Source organism: Bombina bombina, chromosome 4 (assembly GCF_027579735.1).
Source record: "Bombina bombina isolate aBomBom1 chromosome 4, aBomBom1.pri, whole genome shotgun sequence".
In the NCBI taxonomy this organism is placed as follows: Eukaryota; Metazoa; Chordata; class Amphibia; order Anura; family Bombinatoridae; genus Bombina; species Bombina bombina.
In genome coordinates, this window is record NC_069502.1 from 603,285,178 (window position 1) to 603,309,588 (window position 24,411).

General features: G+C 39.0%; 1 protein-coding gene across 1 annotated transcript in view; it reads right to left on the reverse strand.

Moving 5' to 3' along the window:
* The window catches only part of PREP (prolyl endopeptidase), a 551,073-nt gene that overhangs the window by 212,149 nt on the left and 314,513 nt on the right, over positions 1 to 24,411 (reverse strand). The window contains exon 10 of the mRNA XM_053710588.1: positions 8,139 to 8,242. Within this exon, the coding sequence (XP_053566563.1) occupies positions 8,139 to 8,242 (104 nt within the window). The remainder of the gene's footprint in view (positions 1 to 8,138; positions 8,243 to 24,411) is intronic.

Consider the following 24,411-nt stretch of genomic DNA (forward strand, 5'->3'; position numbering starts at 1 on the left):
CCTGAGATGTAACATATTTCTTTTCATACTGGACATGTGATCTGATATGATGCATAGCAAAATTTGTTTTGTTGTTATTGTTTATTCTTGTTCTCTATTTTCAAACTAAAAAGCCCCCCATCCTAGGACAAATGTTTAGCCTAGGGTGTCACGTTTTCCAAAAAGTTAAGTTTTAAAGAAATGTATAAAGAGATTCACTAGGTATTTATGCAAAATTTGTATGTTCCATCTGGTATCTTGAGGTACGACAATCACTTATGTAATATGACACTGTATCTTGACTGTGATTTTTGTATACCTGTGAATTTAAAAAAAAATAAAAATATAAAAAAAAAAAAAAGGCAAAATAGTTTGAATAAAACTCCAAACCCGGTTCCTAAAAAAGGAACTGGAAGAAATACCCCAGAAGATTCCAGGTCTGAGCAGCGCTTGAACCCCATGGGTGCCCAGCCATGCTTCAACAGTACTCAAAATATATAGGACAGAAACACACTTAAAGAAAGTGTTAGCCTTACTGGAATAAAATCAAAGAAATTTGGACAAAACAGAACCAAATAATTTTCAAAGAAGTCTTAACCTGCCCCTTACCAGCCAAGCTGGAATACGGCACGTACATCGCAATATTAGGGAGCTGATTTCGAACCCCAATTACAAACATGTTACTTGGGAAAGAACTCAGGAATTCGTTCCTTAATAAGAACAATTAAACTAGTATAAGCTTAAAGTTTTAGTCTTAGAACTCAATCTTGAAGCCCAGAGTAACAGTTAAGAATTGAATCCAATTATAAAAACAAATAATTGATTATCTTAGAACAAAATTATTCTAGCTAAAATAGCTAAAGACATAGATTAACCCTCATTTGCGAAAATATTTAATAAAATGAAGACACAAATGGAATTATTAGCATGATAGTCCAGTTTAAAGGACCAGTCAATACAGTGGACTTGCATAATCAATAAATGCAAAACAACAAGACAAATGCAACAGCACCTAGTCTAGTAAATGTTGTCCTTTAACAATGCTAAAATAAATCATAATCTGATACTTGATCTTAAAGTAAACAGAAAAAATGAAGCAATTGCAATATCCAAATAAATCACAGGACCAAGAAAAGTACCTGAAACTAAATAATTTTCCATAAATAAGATACAACTATCTAAAGGAAAATAAATACTATTTTGCTATAGAAACAATAGCATAATTAGTAGAAGAAGAGATAGACCCAATAAATGGGAGAACCCTCCAAATTGAATTTAACTGCTGGCAAAGAATATAGTTTAAAACCTTTGAAAAAGGAATAAAAGAAAATTCTCAGCCTATTCCATTCCCTAGAATGAGGAATTGGAAAGAAAACCTCTGAAAACACAGAAGAAATAAATAGGCAGAAATAGTGTCAGCTAGTCTTAAAGAACTAGTTACCTTAATATCCAAAATAATCAACACCTTTTCAACAAAGAACAAATGTACGTTAATAATAGAAAAATAATAAAAAAGTAGATTTGTTAGTGTCAATATCTGATGAAGAAAATTTCTGAAAGAGAAAAAACATCATCAGAGAAGGATAAATCAGTATGTTGTTGGTCATTTGAAACTTCAATAATTAAAAAAGAAGTGAAAAAGACCTAAAAATTTTATTAGAAGGCACAAAGTCAGACAAAGCCTTTAAAATAGGATCAGAAAATATTTCTTATAAATCTTCTAAATATTTCTTGTACATAAAATGTAAGAATGGAAATATATAAAGCATAAACACTAATGGATTCTGCATGTAAAAGTATATCATAATACCTTATTACAAACCATAGCTAAAGATAAACATTTATAACATTTAAAATAAATGAACTTAGCTTTGGTAAAACTGAAACTCAGTTAAGCGTTTTTCCAGAAGTGGCTTCTGATTCAGGGACAATCTGAGACATCTTGCAATATGTAATAGAAAAAAACAACATATAAAGCAAAAATGATCAAATTCCTTAAATGACAGTTTCAGGAATGGGAAAAAAATGACAATAAACAAGCTTCTAGCAACCAGAAGCAATAAATAATGAGACTTAAATATTGTGGAGACAACAATGACGCTCGAATTTTTTAGCGCCAAAAAAGCCGCCCACATTATTTGGCACCTAAATGCTTTTGGCGCCAAAATGGCGCCACATCCGGTAACGCCGACATTTTTTGGCGCAAAAACGGCAAAAAAATGACGCAACTTCCGGCGACACGTATGACGCCGGAAATGTCAAAAAAAAATTTGCGCCAAGAATGACGCAATAAAATGAAGCATTTTCAGCCCCCGCGAGCCTAACAGCCCACAGGAAAAAAGTCAAATTTTAAGGTAAGAAAAAAATGATTTATTCATATGCATTAACCCAAATATGAAACTGACTGTCTGAAATAAGGAACGTTGAACATCCTGAATCAAAGCAAATAAATGTTTAAACACATATATTTAGAACTTTATATAAAAGTGCCCAACCATAGCTTAGAGTGTCACAGAAAATAAGACTTACTTACCCCAGGACACTCATCTACATGTAGTAGAAAGCCAAACCAGTACTGAAACGAGAATCAGTAGAGGTAATGGTATATATAAGAGTATATCGTCGATCTGAAAAGGGAGGTAAGAGATGAATCTCTACGACCGATAACAGAGAACCTATGAGACCCCGTAGAAGGAGATCATTGAATTCAAATAGGCAATACTCTCTTCACATCCCTCTGACATTCACTGCACGCTGAGAGGAAAACCGGGCTCCAACCTGCTGCGGAGCGCATATCAACGAAGAATCTAGCACAAACTTACTTCACCACCTCCACAGGAGGCAAAGTTTGTAAAACTGATTTGTGGGTGTGGTGAGGGGTGTATTTATAGGCATTTTGAGGTTTGGGAAACTTTGCCCCTCCTGGTAGGAATGCATATCCCATACGTCACTAGCTCATGGACTCTTGCTAATTACATGAAAGAAAGCAGTTGCAGTGGTTACAGGAATAATGCAAGAAATTGGTTGAAGAAAAAAACCTTGTTGAACAAAAATTTTCTTAAGTAAACCTTCTAATTTTTTATCCATAGGATCTTTGAAAGCGCAACTGTCTTCTATTGGTATAGTCGTGCGCTTAGCTAGCGTTGAAACTGCCCCCTCTACCTTAGGGACCGTCTGCCACGCGTCCCTTCTGGGGTCAACAATGGGGAACATTTTCTTAAATATAGGAGGGGGAACAAAGGGTATACCTGGCTTCTCCCACTCCTTAGTCACGATATCCGCCACCCTCTTAGGTATCGGAAACGCATCAGTGTGTACTGGGACCTCTAAGAATTTATCCATTTTACAAAATTTTTCTGGAACCACCAAAGGGTCACAATCATCAAGAGTAGCTAGGATCTCCTTAAGTAGGGCGCGGAGGTGTTCTAGCTTAAATTTAAATGCTATGGAATCAGGCTCTGCCTGCTGAGAAACTTTTCCTGTGTCAGAAATTTCTCCCTCAGACAGGCCTTCCCTCACCGCCAAGTCAGATTGATGTGAGGGCACTACCGATAAATTATCCTCTGCGTCTGCTTGCTCATTTTCTGTATTTAAAACTGAGCAATCACGCTTCCTAGGAAAAGCTGGCAGTTTGGATAAAAATGCTGCGAGAGAATTATCCATTACTGCTGCTAACTGTTGCATAGTAATAGCAATTGGTGCGCTAGATGTACTGGGCATCGCTTGCGCGGGCATAGCTGGTGTTGACACAGAAGGAGAGGATAGTGAACTATCCCCACTACCTTCAGCTAAAGAATCATCTTGAGCTATATCTTTAAGCGTGATTGTACGGTCCTTAAGCTGTTTGGACGCTATGGCACACTTCACACATAAATTTAATGGGGGAACCACCTTGGTCTTTGAACATACAGAACATAGGTTATCTGAAGGGTCAGACATGTTTGACACACTTAAACAGATCTTCAATGCAATAAAAATTATTTTTGACAAAACCGTTACTGTGTCTTTAAATAATAAAAGTGCACACTTTATTACTGAAACATCAAAACACCATCAAATAAACATCCGATTTTAATGAAATTTTCACCACAGTGTCTTAATGCTTTGAAAAGATTGCACACAAATTTTCAGATCAATTAACCCCTTAATGCCCAAACCGGAGCTAATAACAGCAATTAACCGGTTAAACACACTACAGTACTATGCCACAGCTTCCACTGTGGCCTTTACCTTCCTTAGGGATTATTTTATTAGGAAATAAGCCTCTCTGGAGTCTTTTCTGATGCCTCTGGACTCCCCACGTGAAGCTGCATGAACTGCCTAAGCAAAACAACTGCGCAATTGAAGCGCGAAAATGAGGCCTCCTCCCTCTCCATTCCAGAGTGGAGGGGCCTTTCTGACTAGATTAGGTGTCCAAATAAGTGCCAGGCGCAAATTAAACCCCAAAAGTGTTTTAAAGTCTGAAAAAAATACCTTAATTATAGTGAAAAACATGCTAAAAAGCAATCGATTAAGCCCACAAAAGTGTCAACCAGCATAGAGCCCTTAACATAAGCCATAATTTAATACAGAGTCTAAGAAAATGGCTTACCTATCCCAGAGCATTACTAGGTCTTGTTAGAAAAATGACTGATCATACCTGAAGCAGTTAAGCCTTCAAACTGTTCCCCCCAACTGAAGTTCTCTGGTTTCAACAGTCCTGCGTGGGAACAGCAATGGATTTTAGTTACTGGTGCTAAAATCATATTCCTCTCAGCAGAAATCTTCATCACTTTCTGCTGCAGAGTAAATAGTACAAGCCGGCACTATTTTAAAATAACAAACTCTTGATAGAAGAATAAAAAACTACAACTAAACACCACATACTCTTTACCACCCCCCGTGGAGATGCTACTAGTCAGAGCGGCAAAGAGAATGACTGGGGGGGCGGAGCCTGAGGGGAGCTATATGGACAGCTTTGCTGTGTGCTCTCTTTGCCACTTCCTGTAGGGATTGAGAATATCCCACAAGTAAGGATGAAGCCGTGGACCGGATACAACCAATGTAGGAGAAACATATATAAAAACGTTTAAACACTCCCAGCAAACGTTTTATATGACAGGAATTGAAAAATTACCTCTGACAGTAAGCATGATACCAGTCGCTATTAAATCACTGTAATCAGGCTTACCTTAAATAAATCTGGTATCAGCAGCATTTTCTAGCATTTACATTCCTCTAGAAAAAATTTAAACTGCACATACCTCATAGCAGGATAACCTGCACGCCATTCCCCAGCTGAAGTTACCTCTCTCTTCAGTTATGTGTGAGAACAGCAATGGATCTTAGTTACAACCTGCTAAGATCATTAGAGACCACAGGCAGATTCTTCTTCTATTTTCTGCCTGGGACCAAAATAGTACAACTCCGGTACCATTTAAAAATAAACTTTTGATTTGAAGAAAAAACAACTACATTTCACCACATCTCTCTTACTGCTTCCATGCTTGTCGAGAGTTGCAAGAGAATGACTGGAGGTGGCAGTTAGGGGAGGGGCTATATAGACAGCTCTGCTGTGGGTGATCCTCTTGCAACTTCCTGTTGGGAAAGAGAATATCCCCCACAAGTAATGGATGATCCGTGGACTGGATACACCTTACAAGAGAAATAGCACTCACCGGTACCATTTAAAATAAAAAAGTCTTGCTTGAAGAAAATAAAAACTATCATTTTAACACCTCTTTCACTTTACCTCTTCCTATTACTAGCATAGGCAAAGAGAATGACTGGGGGTGGAGAGAAGGGAGGAGCTATATATACAGCTCTGCTGTGGTGCTCTTTGCCACTTCCTGTTAGCAGGAGGATAATATCCCACAAGTAAGGATGAATCCATGGACTCGTCATATCTAGTAGAAGAAAGTATATTTCTATAACAGTTGTTGGTTATGCAAAACTGGGGAATGGTGAATAAAGGGATTATCTATCTTTTTAACAACAACATTTTTGGCGTTTAATATCCCTTTACGCTATCCAAAGCACAGAATATTTGCATAATTTAACAAATTGATTTAATGATTATTTGTGCAACAAACATTGAATACATTAAATATTAGATAATTGTAGCTTAATATTGGCATCATTTTTAGCCGTGTGATCAGTACAATTAGATGGCTTTAGCGCCCTCTAAATAGTCACTGGGAAGAACACACATAAGAATACAAAGGAAAACATGTTCAGTTCATCAAGCTGCATCAGAAATCTAGTATAATTCCAAGACAACTTGTCAGCACAGGTCCTGTTCAGATGCATGAGTAGATAACAGGAATTACAAGGTTGTTCATATAAACCAGAGAAAGTCTTAGAAATTCTTATCAATAAATGTTTTTCTAGTCATGTGACTTTTAATTGACTGTTGCCCAATAAGTTTCCCTTTTTTAAAAAAAATAAAGTGGTTCCCTGTATTTGTGAGTATTACCGCCCATGTTCTGAATTTCAGAACTATTAGTGAAGAAATAATTATTTACTTTGTCCAAATGCAAAAGATAAAAAGGACCCCCTATTGCTCAACCGGGATAAGAAGAACTGTCAAAGTTTATCAGAACTCTTTTACAAAACTTGTCATTAAAGTCTATGGGAATATCTGAAGATGTGTCATTTGATAAGCTTTTCAAAATGATTACAATATACCTCACTGTCTGGATTCAACAGAAAACTAAAAAAAACGATCAATAGTTTTTTTTTGTTCTTTAGTACAAAGAGGAAAGCAGTAAAACTTCTACATAGACTCTGCTAGGTTTTTTATGCCCTACAATACTGTGAATATGCACATATTTCCATATTCATGGAGACTTATTTCAGCGATGCTCAGGAAGATGAATTTAAGTTATAGTGGCAAATGCTCTGCCACTCAAACACATAGAAGAAGCATTTCTGATGTACTATTTTATACTTAAAATATAATAGGTTGTAATGTATATTAACAATATAGACAGACTAATTGTACAGTACAATATTATGCAATATCCTAATTATTTAATTTGCAGTAAAGAAGTACTCTTAACTTAGCAGTAAACACCTAGAGATTTTGATATAAAAAGTTTAGCTATGTGTAATGAAAAAACATTGCAATATACTTTATTTATTTTGCCCCCTTTTCACATAATTTAGCTCTGAACATTGAGGATGTTCTAATTCTCAAAGTTAACCCTGCTACATACCATTCCCTAATTGATTTAAGCAGATAACTGCAAAACAATGTTTTTACTAACATAATTACATTGCTATACTTGTCTTCTTGTTGGCGTGAACTAATAAAAACTGCAAAATAATACATTTATACTAATGTTATGAGTGCGGCTAGCCGTGGTGTCTGCAGACTAAATGCTGGATTGGCTCCTACAAATAAGGCAGATGGTGGGAGGAGTTTGGCTATTGAATAACAACTGCATTAAAAAGGATGTTCATTTTTAAAATGCTTAGACTTGGCTGATAGGTTATTCTATAGCAACACAGCAGTAATATCTTGTAATTACAAGGTGTTTACTGTCCCTTTAAATTGGTTGCAAACAACCCAGTTTCTAAAATATTTCCTTTGCAAATTAAGAAATCAGCAGATACCATTCCTATGGAAGAAACATGATTCTGTTAGAATGACTTTGTGATGAAAGGCAGACAGTTGTCTAGCAGGTTACACTTTGATCCCAGATGCTTGGGGACGCTATATACATATGTATAAAAATGCAATACATATTATATGTAGGAAAGGATTTTTTTTTTCACTGAAAACATAAAAAGCAGCATCAAAAACAGGTGACTTTCATCCGATTTCAAAAGTCTTGCTAGCTGGAATATATGTCATGCAAAAAGTCATTACCTTTTGACATTTGTACATTGATCTACTAACTCACAGTCTTCTCCTGAGCTGACAGGTGTCATTATATAACCATCATCACAACATGTACTTCAGAAATGACAGAACTTGGGTGGATGCCTTGTCCTAGCAAAATGAAATGGTAGTGCAGGATATGAAGTGAGCTGTCTTTCTGCATCAAAGATGGACTATGATCCATATTAGCAAGAACGGCAAAAAACAACCATGGATTCAGAGTAACTTTTCAAATATAAAATACATTAAAGCTAGACTTAACGAGCGACAGAAGGGAATTGTAATTGTGTATCACCTGCACTGTTTGGTAGTCTGAAAGATTAAAGCCTTTCACGGTAATCTCTCGGAAAACACTTGGCTCCAACACGTCTTTGGTCAGGTCACAGTGATAAATAATACCTGCAAAAAGAATTTTAGATTGCCTACTTTGAAAACATAGATCATCACAAAGTACAACAAATATGAAAGCATCATCAATGGTTATAATGAATGACTAAAAAAAAACTATGCAGTGACAAAATATGCTTGGCTATATTTATACAGTGAATAATTTATAATAATTTATACACAGGAAAACAAAGCCTTTTACAAAGATTGTTCAATTATTTTATCAAAGCATTTCAAGCTGAAAGAAATAATCAAGCAATCTTATTAAAAAAACAACAGATCAGTAACAGAGTCAAGTGTGAAGAATAATATTGAAGAGCTTTATAACAATCATGCATCTTATAGTGCAAGCGGAAACAGATTAGCTCATACAGGAATTAATTTTAATAAAATAATAATTTTAAAGATTTTTTTTACATTTTATTCATTTATATTATTATATATATTTATATTATTAAAAAAAATATAAAATTATTGCTTTAAAATAATTCTACAAAGATGTCAGCTATCAAAATAGGAAGCAACATTTATAGAAAATATAGAGAAAATACATAAAACAACAAAACAATATAAAAATTGTTAACCTATCAATTATATGGGACCTAAATTGTTAAAGGGACATTATACACTCGTTTTTTCTTTGAGTAAATGTTTTGTAGATCTATTTATATAGCCCAAATTTTTTTTGTAAGGTATAGTTTTGCTTATTTTTAAATAACACTGCTCTTCTTTTCAGACTCCTAACCAAGCCCCAAAGTTTAAGGAGAATACCGATGTATTCCTCCTCCAGCTTGCTCCTGTTTGTGTAAAGAGTCTTTTCATATGCAGAGGAAGGTGGAGGTCTTATTTCCCACTTGCAGTAGGTGTTCCAGTAACCTTTTCAACAGAGCTAAGCTGAGAGCTTCTAAGTAAGTTTTAAAATGGTTTTATACTGGATTTTTTTTATCAGTATCTGTGCATATTATTCTTTATAGTAGTGTCTATTACATGCAGTTATATGAAAATTGCTGTATACTGTCCCTTTAATGAACGTAATTTTTATAATAGAAATAAGTGGGATTAGCAAATCTAGGGTGTCAGGTCATCATGGCTACCAAGAAAACAAATTATGTAAGAACTTACCTGTTAAATTCATTTCTTTCATAGTGGCAAGAGTCCATTAGCTAGTGACATATGGGATATACATTCCTACCAGGAGGGGGCAAAGTTTCCCAAACCTCAAAATGCCTATAAATACACCTCCCACCTCACTCACACCTTAGTTTAACGAATAGCCAAGAAGTAAGGTTTATAAAAAGGAGTAAAAAGCATACAAAAGAGGAACTGGAAAAAATGATGTGCTTTATAAAAAAAAAAGAAGACATAACCACAAAAAATAGGGTGGGTCTCATGGACTCTTACCACTATGAAAGAAATTAATTTATCAGGTAAGTTCTTACATAAATTATGTTTTCTTACATGTAAGTGGCAAGAGTCCATGAGCTAGTGATGTATGGGATCTAATACCCTAGAGAGGGAGGGATAAAGAAAAACAACTATTTCCGCTGATAAATTAAATACCCAAAAATAATTAAGTTTTCTTAAAAAAATTAAAAAAACCCTCAAATCAAAGGCATTAGAATCAAGCTGAGACAACTGCCTGAAAAACTTTTCTACCAAAGGCTTCTTCCAAAGAAATTAGAAAAAGTATGCAAAAAAGACCAAGTTGCTGCTTTGCAAATTTGATCAACTGAAGCTTCATTCTAGAGAGCCAAAGAAGTGGCAACTTATTTAGAAGAATGAGCTGTAATTTTCTGAGGCGGAGACTGCCCCGCCTCCAGATAAGCTTTGTGAATCTAAAATCTTAACCAAAAAAACAGACAAATAACAGAGGCTTTCTGACTTTTGCTGGAGACAGAAAAAACATAATTTATGTAAGAACTTACCTGATAAATTAATTTCTTTCATATTAGCAAGAGTCCATGAGCTAGTGACGTATGGGATATACATTCCTACCAGGAGGGGCAAAGTTTCCCAAACCTCAAAATGCCTATAAATACACCCCTCACCACACCCACAAATCAGTATAACGCATAGCCAAGAAGTGGGGTGATAAGAAAAAAAGTGCGAAAGCATAAAAAATAAGGAATTGGAATAATTGTGCTTTATACAAAAAAACATAACTACCACAAAAAGGGTGGGCCTCATGGACTCTTGCTAATATGAAAGAAATGAATTTATCAGGTAAGTTCTTACATAAATTATGTTTTCTTTCATGTAATTAGCAAGAGTCCATGAGCTAGTGACGTATGGGATAATGACTACCCAAGATGTGGATCTTCCACACAAGAGTCACTAGAGAGGGAGGGATAAAATAAAGACAGCCAATTCCGCTGAAAATAATCCACACCCAAAATAAAGTTTAAATCTTATAATGAAAAAAACTGAAATTATAAGCAGAAGAATCAAACTGAAACAGCTGCCTGAAGTACTTTTCTACCAAAAACTGCTTCAGAAGAAGAAAACACATCAAAATGGTAGAATTTAGTAAAAGTATGCAAAGAAGACCAAGTTTCATTCCTAAATGCCCAGGAAGTAGAAACTGACCTAGTGGAATGAGCTGTAATCCTTTGAGGCGGAGTTTTACCCGACTCGACATAAGCATGATGAATTAAAGATTTCAACCAAGATGCCAAAGAAATGGCAGAGGCCTTCTGACCTTTCCTAGAACCGGAAAAGATAACAAATAGACTAGAAGTCTTTCAGAAATTCTTAGTAGCTTCAACATAATATTTCAAAGCTCTAACTACATCCAAAGATGATCGCTCCTTAGAATTCTTAGGATTAGGACATAATGAAGGAACCACAATTTCTCTACTAATGTTGTTAGAATTCACAACCTTAGGTAAAAATTTAAAAGAAGTTCGCAACACCGCCTTATCCTGATGAAAAATCAGAAAAGGAGACTCACAAGAAAGAGCAGATAATTCAGAAACTCTTCTAGCAGAAGAGATGGCCAAAAGAAACAAAACTTTCCAAGAAAGTAATTTAATGTCCAATGAATGCATAGGTTCAAACGGAGGAGCTTGAAGAGCCCCCAGAACCAAATTCAAACTCCAAGGAGGAGAAATTGACTTAATGACAGGTTTTATACGAACCAAAGCTTGTACAAAACAATGAATATCAGGAAGATTAGCAATCTTTCTGTGAAAAAGAACAGAAAGAGCAGAGATTTGTCCTTTCAAGAAACTTGCAGACAAACCTTTATCCAAACCCTCCTGAAGAAACTGTAAAATTCTTGGAATTCTAAAAGAATGCCAGGAAAAATGATGAGAAAGACACCAAGAAATGTAAGTCTTCCAGACAAGATAATATATCTTCCTAGATACAGATTTACGAGCCTGTAACATAGTATTAATCACAGAGTCAGAGAAACCTCTTTGACTAAGAATCAAGCGTTCAATCTCCATACCTTTAGATTTAAGGATTTGAGATCCTGATGGAAAAAAGGACCTTGCGACAGAAGCTCTGGTCTTAACGGAAGAGTCCACGGTTGGCAAGAGGCCATCCGGACAAGATCCGTTTACCAAAACCTGTGAGGCCATGCTGGAGCCACCAGCAGAACAAACAAGCATTCCTTCAGAATCTTGGAGATTACTCTTGGAAGAAGAACTAGAGGCGGAAAGATATAGGCAGGATGATACTTCCAAGGAAGTGACAATGCATCCACTGCTTCCGCTTGAGGATCCCTGGATCTGGACAGATACCTGGGAAGTTTCTTGTTTAGATGAGAAGCCATCAGATCTATTTCTGGAAGTCCCCACATTTGAACAATCTGAAGAAATACCTCTGGGTTAAGAGACCCAATTGTCTATACCTGGGATATGAACCGCAGAAACTAGACAGGAGCTGGATTCCGCCCATACCAGTATTCGAGATACTTCTTTCATAGCCAGAGGACTGTGAGTCCCTCCTTGATGATTGATGTATGCCACAGTTGTGACATTGTCTCTCTGAAAACAAATGAATGATTCTCTCTTTAGAAGAGGCCATGACTGAAGAGCTCTGAAAATTGCACGGAGTTCCAAAATATTGATTGGTAATCTCACCTCCTGAGATTCCCAAACCCCTTGTGCTGTCAGAGACCCCCAAACAGTTCCCCAACCTGTCAGACTTGCATCTGTTGAAATTACAGTCCAGGTCGGAAGAACAAAAGAAGCCCCCTGAACTAAACAATGGTGATCTGTCCACCACGTAAGAGAGTGTCGTACAATCGGTTTTAAAGATATTAATTGAGATAACTTTGTGTAATCCCTGCACCACTGATTCAGCATACAGAGCTGAAGAGGTCGCATGTGAAAACGAGCAAAGGGGATCGCGTCCGATGCAGCAGTCATAAGACCTAGAATTTCCATGCAAAAGGCTACCGAAGGGAATGATTGTGATTGAAGGTTTCGACAAGCTGAGATCAATTTTAGACGTCTCTTGTCTGTCAGAGACAGAGTCATGGACGCTGAATCTATCTGGAAACCTAAAAAGGTTACCCTTGTCTGAGGAATCAATGAACTTTTCGGTAAATTGATCCTCCAACCATGATCTTGAAGAAACAACACAAGTCGATTCGTATGAGATTCTGCTAAATGTGAAGACTGATTGATTGATATCGTCCAAATAAGGAAATAACACAATACCCTGTTCTCTGATTACAGACAGAAAGGCACCGAGAACCTTTGTAAAAATCCTTGGAGCTGTTGCTAGGCCAAACGGCAGAGCCACAAACTGGTAATGCTTGTCTAGGAAAGAGAATCTCAGAAACTGATAGTGATCTGGATGAATCGGAATATGCAGATATGCATCCTGTAAATCTATTGTGGACATATAATGCCCTTGCTGAACAAAAGGCAGGATAGTCCTTATAGTTACCATTTTGAATGTTGGTATCCTTACATAATGATTCAATATTTTTAGATCCAGAACTGGTCTGAAGGAATTCTCCTTCTTTGGTACAATGAAGAGATTTGAATAAAACCCCAGCCCCTGTTCCAGAACTGGAACTGGCATAATTACTCCAGCCAACTCTAGATCTGAAACACATTTCAGAAATGCTTGAGCCTTCGCTGGATTTACTGGGACACAGGAAAGAAAAAAATCTCTTTGCAGGAGGCCTTATCTTGAAGCCAATTCTGTACCCTTCTGAAACAATGTTTTGAATCCAAAGATTGTGAATTGAATTGATCCAAATTTCTTTGAAAAATCGTAATCTGCCCCCTACCAGCTGGGCTGGAATGAGGGCCGCAACTTCATGTGGACTTGGGAGCTGGCTTTGGTTTTCTAAAAGTCTTGGATTTATTCCAGACTGGAGATGGTTTCCAAACTGATACCGCTCCTGTGGGTGAAGGATCAGGCTTTTGTTCCTTATTGTGACGAAAGGAACGAAAACGATTATTAGACCTAAATTTACCTTTAGATTTTTTATCCTGTGGTAAAAATGTTCCTTTCCCTCCAGTAACAGTTGAGATAATAGAATCCAACTGAGAACCAAATAATTTATTACCCTGGAAAGAAAGGAAAAGCAAAGTTGACTTAGAAGACATATCAGCATTCCAAGTTTTAAGCCATAAAGCTCTTCTAGCTAAAATAGCTAGAGACATATACCTGACATCAACTCTAATGATATCAAAGATGGCATCACAAATAAAGTTATTAGCATGTTGAAGAAGATTAACAATGCTATGAGAATTATGATCTGTTACTTGTTGCGCTAAAACTTCTAACCAAAAAGTTGAAGCTGCAGCAACATCCGCTAAAGATATAGCAGGTCTAAGAAGATTACCTGAACATAAGTAAGCTTTTCTTAGAAAGAATTCAATCTTCCTATCTAAAGGATCCTTAAAGGAAGTACTATCTGCCGTAGGAATAGTAGTACGTTAAGCAAGAGTAGAGACAGCCCCATCAACTTTAGGGATTTTGTCCCAAAATTCTAACCTGTCAGATGGCACAGGATATAATTGCTTAAAACGTTTAGAAGGAGTAAATGAATTACCCAAATTATTCCATTCCCTGGAGATTACTTCAGAAATAGTATCAGGGACAGGAAAAACTTCTGGAATAACTACAGGAGATTTAAAAACCTTATTTAAACGTTTAGATTTAGTATCAAGAGGACCAGAATCCTCTATTTCTAAAGCAATTAAGACTTCTTTAAGTAAAGAACGAATAAATTCCATTTTGAATATATATGAAGATTTATCAGCATCAACGTCTGAGACAGAATCCTCTGAACCAGAGGAACCATTATCAGAATCAGAATGATGATGTTCATTTAAAAATTCATCTGAAAAATGAGAAGTTTTAAAAGACCTTTTACGTTTACTAGAAGGAGGAATAACAGACATAGCCTTCTTAATGGATTTAGAAACAAAATCTCTTATGTTAACAGGAACACTCTGAGCATTAGATGTTGACAGAACAGCAACAGGTAATGTAACATTACTAAAGGAAATATCTGCATTAACAAGTTTGTCATGACATTCATTACAAACAACAGCTGGAGGAACAGATACCACAAGTTTACAGCAGATACACTTAACTTTGGTAGATCCAGCACCAGGCAGCGTTTTTCCAGAAGTATCTTCTGACTCAGTGTCAATCTGGGACATGTAATAGAAAAAACAACATATAAAGCAAAATTGATCAAATTCCTTAAATGACAGTTTCAGGAATGGGAAAAAATGCCAGTGAACAAGCTTCTAGCAACCAGAAGCAATAAATAATGAGACTTAAATAATGTGGAGACAATAGTGACGCCCATATTTTTAAGCGACAAAAAAGACGCCCACATTATTTGGCGCCAAAAAATGACGCCACATCCGGAACGCCGACACCTTTGGCGCAAAAAAACGTCAAAAATGACGCAACTTCCGGCGACACGTATGACGCCGGAAACAGAAAAAAAAATTTGCGCCAAAAAAGTCCGCGCCAAGAATGACGCCATAAAATTAAGCATTTTCAGCCCCCGCCAGCCTAACAGCCCACAGGGAAAAAAGTCAAATTTTAAGGTAAGAAAAAAATGATTTATTCATATGCATTATCCCAAATATGAAACTGACTGTCTGAAATAAGGAACGTTGAACATCCTGAGTCAAGGCAAATAAATGTTTGAATACATATATTTAGAACTTTATATAAAAGTGCCCAACCATAGCTTAGAGTGTCACAGAAAATAAGACTTACTTACCCCAGGACACTCATCTACATGTAGTAGAAAGCTAAACCAGTACTGAAACAAGAATCAGTAGAGGTAATGGTATATATAAGAGTATATTGTCGATCTGAAAAGGGAGGTAAGAGATGAATCTCTACGACCGATAACAGAGAACCTATGAAATAGACCCCGTAGAAGGAGATCATTGAATTCAAATAGGCAACACTCTCCTCACATCCCTCTGACATTCACTGCACGCTGAGAGGAAAACCGGGCTCCAACCTGCTGCGGAGCGCATATCAACGTAGAATCTAGCACAAACTTACTTCACCACCTCCATAGGAGGCAAAGTTTGTAAAAACTGATTTGTGGGTGTGGTGAGGGGGTGTATTTATAGGCATTTTGAGGTTTGGGAAACTTTGCCCCTCCTGGTAGGAATGTATATCCCATACGTCACTAGCTCATGGACTCCTGCTAATTACATGAAAGAAAATAACAAATAGACTAGAAATCTTTCTGAAATCTTAAGTAGCCTCAACATATTTCAAAGATCTTACCATATCCAAAGATTGTAAAGACCCTTCAAGAGTATTCTTAGGATTAGGAAACAAAAAAGGAACAACAATTTCACTATTGATGTTGATGGAATTCACAACTTTAGGCAAACATTTAAATGAAAACAGCAAAACAACTTTATCTTGATGGAAAATCAGATAAAGAGACCCACAAGAGAGAGCAGACAATACAGAAACTATTCAAGCAGAAAAGATAGCCAAATGAAATAACACTATCCAAGAAAGTAATTAAAGGGACAGTCAAGTCCAAAAAAAAACTTTCATGATTTAAATAGGGAATGTAATTTTAAACAACTTCCCAATTTACTTTCATCACCAATTTTGCTTTGTTCTCTTGGTATTCTTAGGTAAAAGTTAAACCTATGAGGTTCATATGCTAATTTCTTAAACATTGAAGACTGCCTCTAATCTGAATACATTTTGACCACTAGAGGGCATTAGTTCATGTGTTTCATATAGATAACATTAAGCTCATGCACGTGAAGTGACCTAGGAGTCAGCACTGATTGGCTAAAATGCAAGTCTGTCAAAAGAACTGAAATATGGGGGCAGTTTGTAGAGGCTTAGATACAAGGTAATTACAGAGGAAAACGTGTATTATTATAACTGTGTTGGTTATGCAAAACTAGGGAATGGGTAATAAAGGGATTATCTTTCTTTTTAAACAACAATTCTGGTGTTGACTGTCCCTTTAATGTCCAGAGAATGCATAGGCTCAAAAGGAGGAGCCTGTAAAATCTTAAAACCAAAATTGAGACTCCAAGGAGGAGAAATAGATTAAAAACAGGTTGAATATAAATCAAAGCCTGAACAAAACAGTGAATATCAGGAAGTTTAGCAATCTTTCTATGAAATAAAACAGAAAGAACAGAAATTTGTCCTTTCAAAATATTTGCAGACAATACCTTATAAAAACCATCCTGAAGAAACTGTAAAATCCCAGGAACTCTAAAAGAATGCCAAGAATAACAATGAGTTGAACATCATGAAATATAGATTTTCCAAACCCGAAAATAAATTCTCCTTGAAACAGACTTACAAGCCTGTATCATAGTGCGAATAACTGAGTCAGAGAAACCTCTATGACTAAGCGCTTAAGCGTTCAATTTCCATGCCTTCAAATTTAGAGATTTGAGAGCCTGATGGAAAAAAACAGCCCCTGAAACAGAAGGTCTGGCCTTAAAGGATGCGGCCAAGGCTGGCAACTGAACAATCTGACAAGGTCCGCATATGGAAACCTGAGAGGCCAAGCTGGTGGTATCAGAAACACATAAGATCGTACAATTATGATCTTGGAAATCAACCTTGGAAAAAGAACCAGAGGAGAAAAAATGTAAGCAGGTTGGTAAAAACCAAGAAACTGCTAAAGCATCCACCATCTCCGCCTGAGGATCCTTGGACCTGAAAAACTATCAGGAAAGCTTCTTAATTAGACAAGAGACAAATCAGAAGGTATAGAAGGTATAGACAAACTAAAATTAACTTAATTTGCCTCTAGTCTATCAGAGAAAGAACCATAGATTCTAAAATCTATCAGGAAACCTGAAAAGGTGACCATTGTCTAAGGAATCAAAAAACATTATTGTAAATTGATCCTCCAACCATGTCTTGAAGAAACCACACTAGTAGTTTCAAGTGAGATTCTGCTGAATTAAAAGATTAAAGCTAGTACCAAATATCATCCAAATAAAGAAACACCACAATACCCTGCTCTCTGAATACAGATAGAAGGGCACCAAGAATCTTTGAAAAGAATCTCTGAGCTGCCGCTAGCCCAAAAGGACAGGCGACAAATTGGTAAAGCTTATCTAGAAAAAAGAATCTCAGAAAACAATAGTGGTCTGAAAGAATAAAAAATAAGCGTCCTGTAAGTCTACTGTGGAAGTTATTCACACAAGTCAGTTTAAGGTGGAATACCTGACATTGTGGGTCTCCGCCCACTCCAGAATCCAAGATACTTCCCTCATGGCTAGGGAGCTGATGATTGATGTAAGCCACCGAGGTAATGTCAGACTGGAATCTGATGAACTGGGATGAACCCAAAAGGGTTCAAGCCCTCAGAGCATTGTAGATCGCTCGAAGTTCCAGGATGTTGATTGGAAGAAGCGACTCCTCCCGATTCCACCTGCCCTGTGCCTTCCTGGTACCCCAAACAGCTCCCCATTCTCAGAGACTCGTGTCTGTAGTCACGAATCTCCCAGGATGGTCTGAGGAAGGATAACCCCTGGGACAGCTGATCTGGATGGAGCCACCAAGAGAGGGATTCCCTTGACCGGTTGTCCAGAGATAATGGTTGGGATAGATCCGAGTGATCGCCATTCCTTTGCCTCAGTATGCACAACTGAAAAGGTCGTAGATGGAACCTGGCAAATGGAATGACATCTATACTGGATAACATGAGGCCAATCACCTCCATACACCGGGCCACAGATGGCCTTGAGGAGGTCTGAAGGGCAAGACAGCTGGAGGCAATTTTGCAAAGTCTCTGGTCTGTCAGGAATATCTTCATGGATATGGAGTCTATTATCGTGCCCAGGAACTCCACTCTGGTACTGGGAACCAGAGAACTCTTTCCTGATTTTATCTTCCACCCATGAGATTGAAGAAGTAGAAGAGCTCTCAAATGGTCCTCTGCCAGCTGGCAGGATGGAGCCTGGACTAGGATGTCGTCCAGATAAGGTGCTACTGCCATACCTCTGGATCTCGCCATTGTGAGCAAAGCTCCAAGAACCTTTGTAAAGACTCTTGGAGCAGTAGCCAGACCAAAAGGGAGAGCTACAAACTGGAAGTGCTGGTCCAGAAAAGTGAATCTTAGGAATTTGAAGTGATCCTTGTGTATTGGCACATGAAGGTAAGCGTCCTTCAAGTCTATTGTAGTCATGAACTGACCCTCTTGAACTAAGAGCAGAATAGACCTTATCGTCTCCATCTTGAAGGATGGGACCGACAGAAACTTGTTTAAGTACTTTAGGTCTAGAATCGGGCAAAACGTGCCCTCCTTCTTTGGGACCACAAAAAGGTTTGAATAGTACCCTAGACCTCTTTCTGCTAGAGGTACAGGTACAATTACTCCTAGAGAGGAGAGATCCCTCACGCACTCTAGAAAGTCATCTCGTTTTCTCTAGTCTTGACGATAGATTTGACAAGAGGAATCTGCCCCTGGGAGGGCAACAACCTCCAGAACCCAAGGATCCTGTATGTCTCTCGTTCAAGCCTCCTCAAAAAGAGATAGTCAGCCGCCTACGAGATGCAGAGACGGATCGGGGGCCATCCCTTCATGCTGATTTTGTCTCGGTGGGCTTCTTGCTCTGCTTGGCTTTATTCCAAGACAGAGATGGTTTCCAAGATCTCTTGGACTGCTCGGGCTTCGCGGCAGGCTGCTGTCATTGGGAGCCTTGGGTTTATTCTTCTTATCCTGCAGTAGAAAGATAGAGTCCAGGCCTGGACTGAAAAGAACCTTTCCCTTAAATGGAAGGGAAAGTAATCTAGATTTGGAGTTCATGTCAGCAGACCACAACTTCAACCACATGGCCCTCCGGGCCAGAACAGAAAAGCCTGATGTCTTGGCATTCAAGCGAATAATCTGCATATTTGCATCACAGATAAACTAATTAGCTACCCTCAGAGCTTCTTTCCTGTATCTCATTGAGGGGAGTCTCCACCTTGATCATCTCTGACAGAGAATCAAACAATTTGTATCTATATGGACACATGAACTAGCACTGTCTAGCTGAAATTCACTGAGAGGGGTCTTCAAGGTCTTAGAAATTAGAATATGAGCCTACCTAGGTTTAGCTTTCAACAAAGAATACCAAGAGAACAAAGCAAATTTGATGATAAAAGTAAAATTGGAAATTTGTTTAAAATTGCATTCCCTAAACACAACCAAACCCTGTTTCGATCGAAGCAGGGAAAAAAAAACTAGAAAGTAAAAGGCCCCATGGACACTGACCCGCAGATAGTCCAAGGGCCTAACTAGAGACAGCAAAAGCACTCACTGAGCCAACACTCTTCCAGGAGAGACCGTCACTTAGCAGTCGGTCTCCACACAACCATTACTAGCACCAGTAGTAACAGCTAAAGTCCCCAAAAGGGAGAGGACAAGGAGGAACCACAGGGATACCCAAAGGGTACAGCAAGATCCCAAAAAGGAAAAACCCTTTTAAAAGTAAGCCAAGCCCTCAGAGACCCAAATGGGTCCTGAGAACAGGGGGAGACAACACCAACACCAAGCAGAACCACAAGGTGCAAAATCGGCATCGGCAAGGAGAAGAAAACATCTCCCAAACATCGTGCAACAGCACCAAAAAAAAGACAGCTGAAGACGAAGTCCTCAAACCGTCAGAACTAAAAAAAAAAATTAGCAAACAGAAACAATACGTGTGGCATACCCAGAAAGGTAAACACCTGAGTCCAGTAACATGCTGCCATCCGGTGAAATAAACAGAAGAAAATACTACCCGTAAGGAAAAGGCGGCCGAACAAAATATCAGATTACCAAACTTCCAAGACAGAGGGCACACTCCAGGCAATCCAAGCCGCCCGACCTACTCACAGATCTCAAAAAGGAGAGACGCACACAACCTCAACAAAAAGACCCACTAGCAATACCTGAGCAAGAACAACAGATCTCAGATCCTATAACTAGCCGGACCAGCCCAAGAGACGGCAGATCTGAAAGCAGGGGAACAGAAGAGACACCAAGACCAGCCCCCAAGAGGGCGGAAGAATGGAAACAGCCATTCCCACAGAGCTTGGGTGCCAACCCAAAAACTCCTTAGAGACAGTCGAACAGGTTGTAGACACAATGAGATCTAGTAAAACCACCCAACTAAATTCTCAATGCGGAGCCAGCAGCTCCCTAGACGGAAAGAAACAACTCAAAGAGCAGACCGTTCTCTTAACAGATAAAACATTGGATCCAACCTCCCGTACACTGGAGAGGCCCCCCTAAAATAGGAACCATACCTCCTAAAGGAGGACAACTAACCAACTGAAAAGAGAGCATCGATAAGCACCTGCCCATAAGACAGGAGGCCGAACCGAGAGAACTCAAGGCCATGCCACTGAAGAACACGGAAAGAACCCTTAAAAAAACAACTTGCTAACACATAGGGAACCATATCGTCCAGCACAAGACAAGCCCCGGCCCTCAGGAAAACTGGCCAAGTTGTAAAAAAGAACAGCCAGAACAAAGGCTAAGCCCAAGTATTCTGGAAACTGGAGCACCCCCAACAAGCCCTAGGATCATAAGGGTCCAGTAACAACCCACAGCAGGATCCACACGTGAAAACGCAGAGTGAAAACCTCGACAACCGGAAGAAACAGTACAGAAGGCCCGAGCCCCACAAATGTTTATAATGAACATTCCAGGAACTTAAATACCCCGTCTGATATAGAAAACAGACCCACAGGGGAAAAACTAAATTTATGCTTACCAGATAAATGTATTTCTCTTGTGGTGTATCCAGTCCACGGGTTCATCCATTACTTGTGGGATATTCTCCTTCCCAACAAGAAGCTGCAAGAGGATCACCCACAGCAGAACTGTCTATATAGCTCCTCCCCTAACTGCCACCTCCAGTCATTCGACCGAAGACAAGCAAGAGAAAGGAGAAACTATAGGGTGCAGTGGTGACTAGTTTAAAAATAAAAAACATCTGCCTTAAAATGACAGGGCGGGCCGTGGACTGGATACACCACAAGAGAAATAAATTTATTAGGTAAGCATAAATTTTGTTTTCTCTTGTAAGGTGTATCCAGTCCACGGATTCATCCATTACTTGTGGGATACCAATACCAAAGCTATAGGACACGGATGAAGGGAGGGACAAGGCAGGCGCTTAAACGGAAGGCACCACTGCCTGTAAGACCTTTCTCCCAAAAATAGCCTCCGAAGAAGCAAAAGTATCAAATTTGTAGAATTTAGAAAAAGTATGAAGCGAGGACCAAGTCGCCGCCTTACAAATCTGTTCAACAGAAGCCTCATTTTTAAAAGCCCATGTGGAAGCCACCGCTCTAGTGGAATGAGCTGTAATTCTTTCAGGAGGCTGCTGGCCAGCAGTCTCATAAGCTAAGCGAATTATACTTCTTAGCCAAAAGGAAAGAGAAGTTGCTGAAGCCTTTTGGCCTTTCATCTGTCCAGAGTAGACAACAAACAATGCAGATGTTTGACGAAAATCTTTAGTAGCTTGTAAATAAAACTTTAAAGCACGAACCACATCAAGATTGTGTAATACACGTTCCTTCTTTGAAGAAGGATTAGGACACAGTGACCGAACAACAATCTCCTGATTGATATTCTTATTAGATACCACCTTAGGAAGAAACCCAGGTTTGGTACGCAAAACTACCTTATCTGCATGGAAGATCAGATAAGGGAAATCACACTGCAAGGCAGATAACTCTGAAACTCTTCGAGCCGAAGAGATAGCTACCAAAAACAGAACCTTCCAAGATAAAAGCTTGATATCTATGGAATGCAGAGATTCAAACGGAACCCCTTGAAGAACTTTAAGAACTAAATTTAAACTCCATGGCGGAGCAACAGGTTTAAACACAGGCTTGATTCTAACTAAAGCCTGACAAAACGCCTGAACGTCTGGAACATCCGCCAGACGCTTGTGCAAAAGAATAGACAGAGCAGAAATCTGTCCCTTTAAGGAACTAGCTGACAATCCCTTCTCCAATCCTTCTTGGAGAAAAGATAATATCCTGGGAATCCTGACTTTACTCCATGAGTAACCTTTGGATTCACACCAATGAAGATATTTACACCATATCTTATGATAGATTTTCCTGGTGACAGGCTTTCAAGCCTGAATTAAGGTATCAATGACCGATTCGGAGAAACCACGCATTGATAAAATCAAGCGTTCAATCTCCAAGCAGTCAGACGCAGAGAAATTAGATTTGGATGGTTGAAAGGACCCTGAAGTAGAAGGTCCTGCCTCAGCGGTAGAGTCCATGGTGGAAGGGATGACATGTCCACCAGATCTGCATACCAAGTCCTGCGTGGCCACGCAGGTGCTATCAAAATCACTGAAGCTCTCTCCTGCTTGATCTTGGCAATCAGACGAGGGAGCAGAGGAAACGGTGGAAACACATAAGCCAGTTTGAAAGACCAAGGCGCTGCTAGAGCATCTATCAGAGCTGCCTTGGGATCCCTGGACCTGGATCCGTAACAAGGAAGCTTGGCGTTCTGACGAGACACCATGAGATCCAGTTCTGGTTTGCCCCAAAGTTGAATCAACTGTGCAAACACCTCCGGATGGAGTTCCCACTCCCTCGGATGAAAAGTCTGCCGACTTAGAAAATCCGAATCCCAGTTCTCTACTCCTGGGATATGGATAGCTGATAGATGGCAAGAGTGAACATCTGCCCATATAATTATTTTTGAAACCTCCAACATTGCTAGGGAACTCCTTGTTCCCCCTTGATGGTTGATGTAGGCTACAGTCGTGATGTTGTCCGACTGAAATCTGATGAACCTGACCGCAGCTACCTGAGGCCAAGCCTGAAGAGCATTGAATATCGCTCTTAGTTCCAGAATGTTTATTGGAAGGAGTGTCTCCTCCTGAGTCCACAAACACTGAGCCTTCAGGGAGTTCCAGACTGCACCCCAGCCCAGAAGGCTGGCATCTGTCGTTACTATTGTCCTATCTGGCCTGCGGAAGGTCATACCCTTGGACAGATGGACCCGAGATAACCACCAGAGAAGAGAATCCCTGATCTCTTGATCCAGATTTAGTAGAGGGGACAAATCTGTGTAATCCCCATTCCACTGACTGAGCATGCAGAGTTGCAGCGGTCTGAGATGTAGGCGGGCAAACGGCACTATGTCCATTGCCGCTACCATTAAGCCGATTACTTCCATACACTGAGCCACTGAAGGGCGAGAAGTAGAATAAAGAACACGGCAGGAATTTAGAAGTTTTGACAACCTGGCCTCTGTCAGGTAAATCTTCATTTCTACAGAATCTATCAGAGTTCCTAGGAAGGAAACTCTTGCGAGAGGGGATAGAGAACATTTTTCTTCGTTCACTTTCCACCCATGCGACCTCAGAAATGCCAGAACAATGTCTGTATGGGACCTGGCGATTTGAAAATTCAACGCCTGTATTAGAATGTCGTCTAGGTAAGGGGCTACTGCTATACCCCGCGGCCTTAGGACCGCTAGGAGTGACCCCAGAACCTTTGTAAAGATTCTTGGTGCCGTAGCTAACCCAAAAGGAAGAGCCACAAACTGGTAATGCCTGTCTGGGAAGGCAAACCTGAGAAACCGATGATGATCTCTGTGTATCAGAATGTGCAGATAAGCATCCTTTAAGTCCACGGTAGTCATATATTGACCCTCCTGGATCATAGGTAAGATGGTTCGAAAAGTATCCATCTTGAAGGATGGGACCCTGAGAAATTTGTTT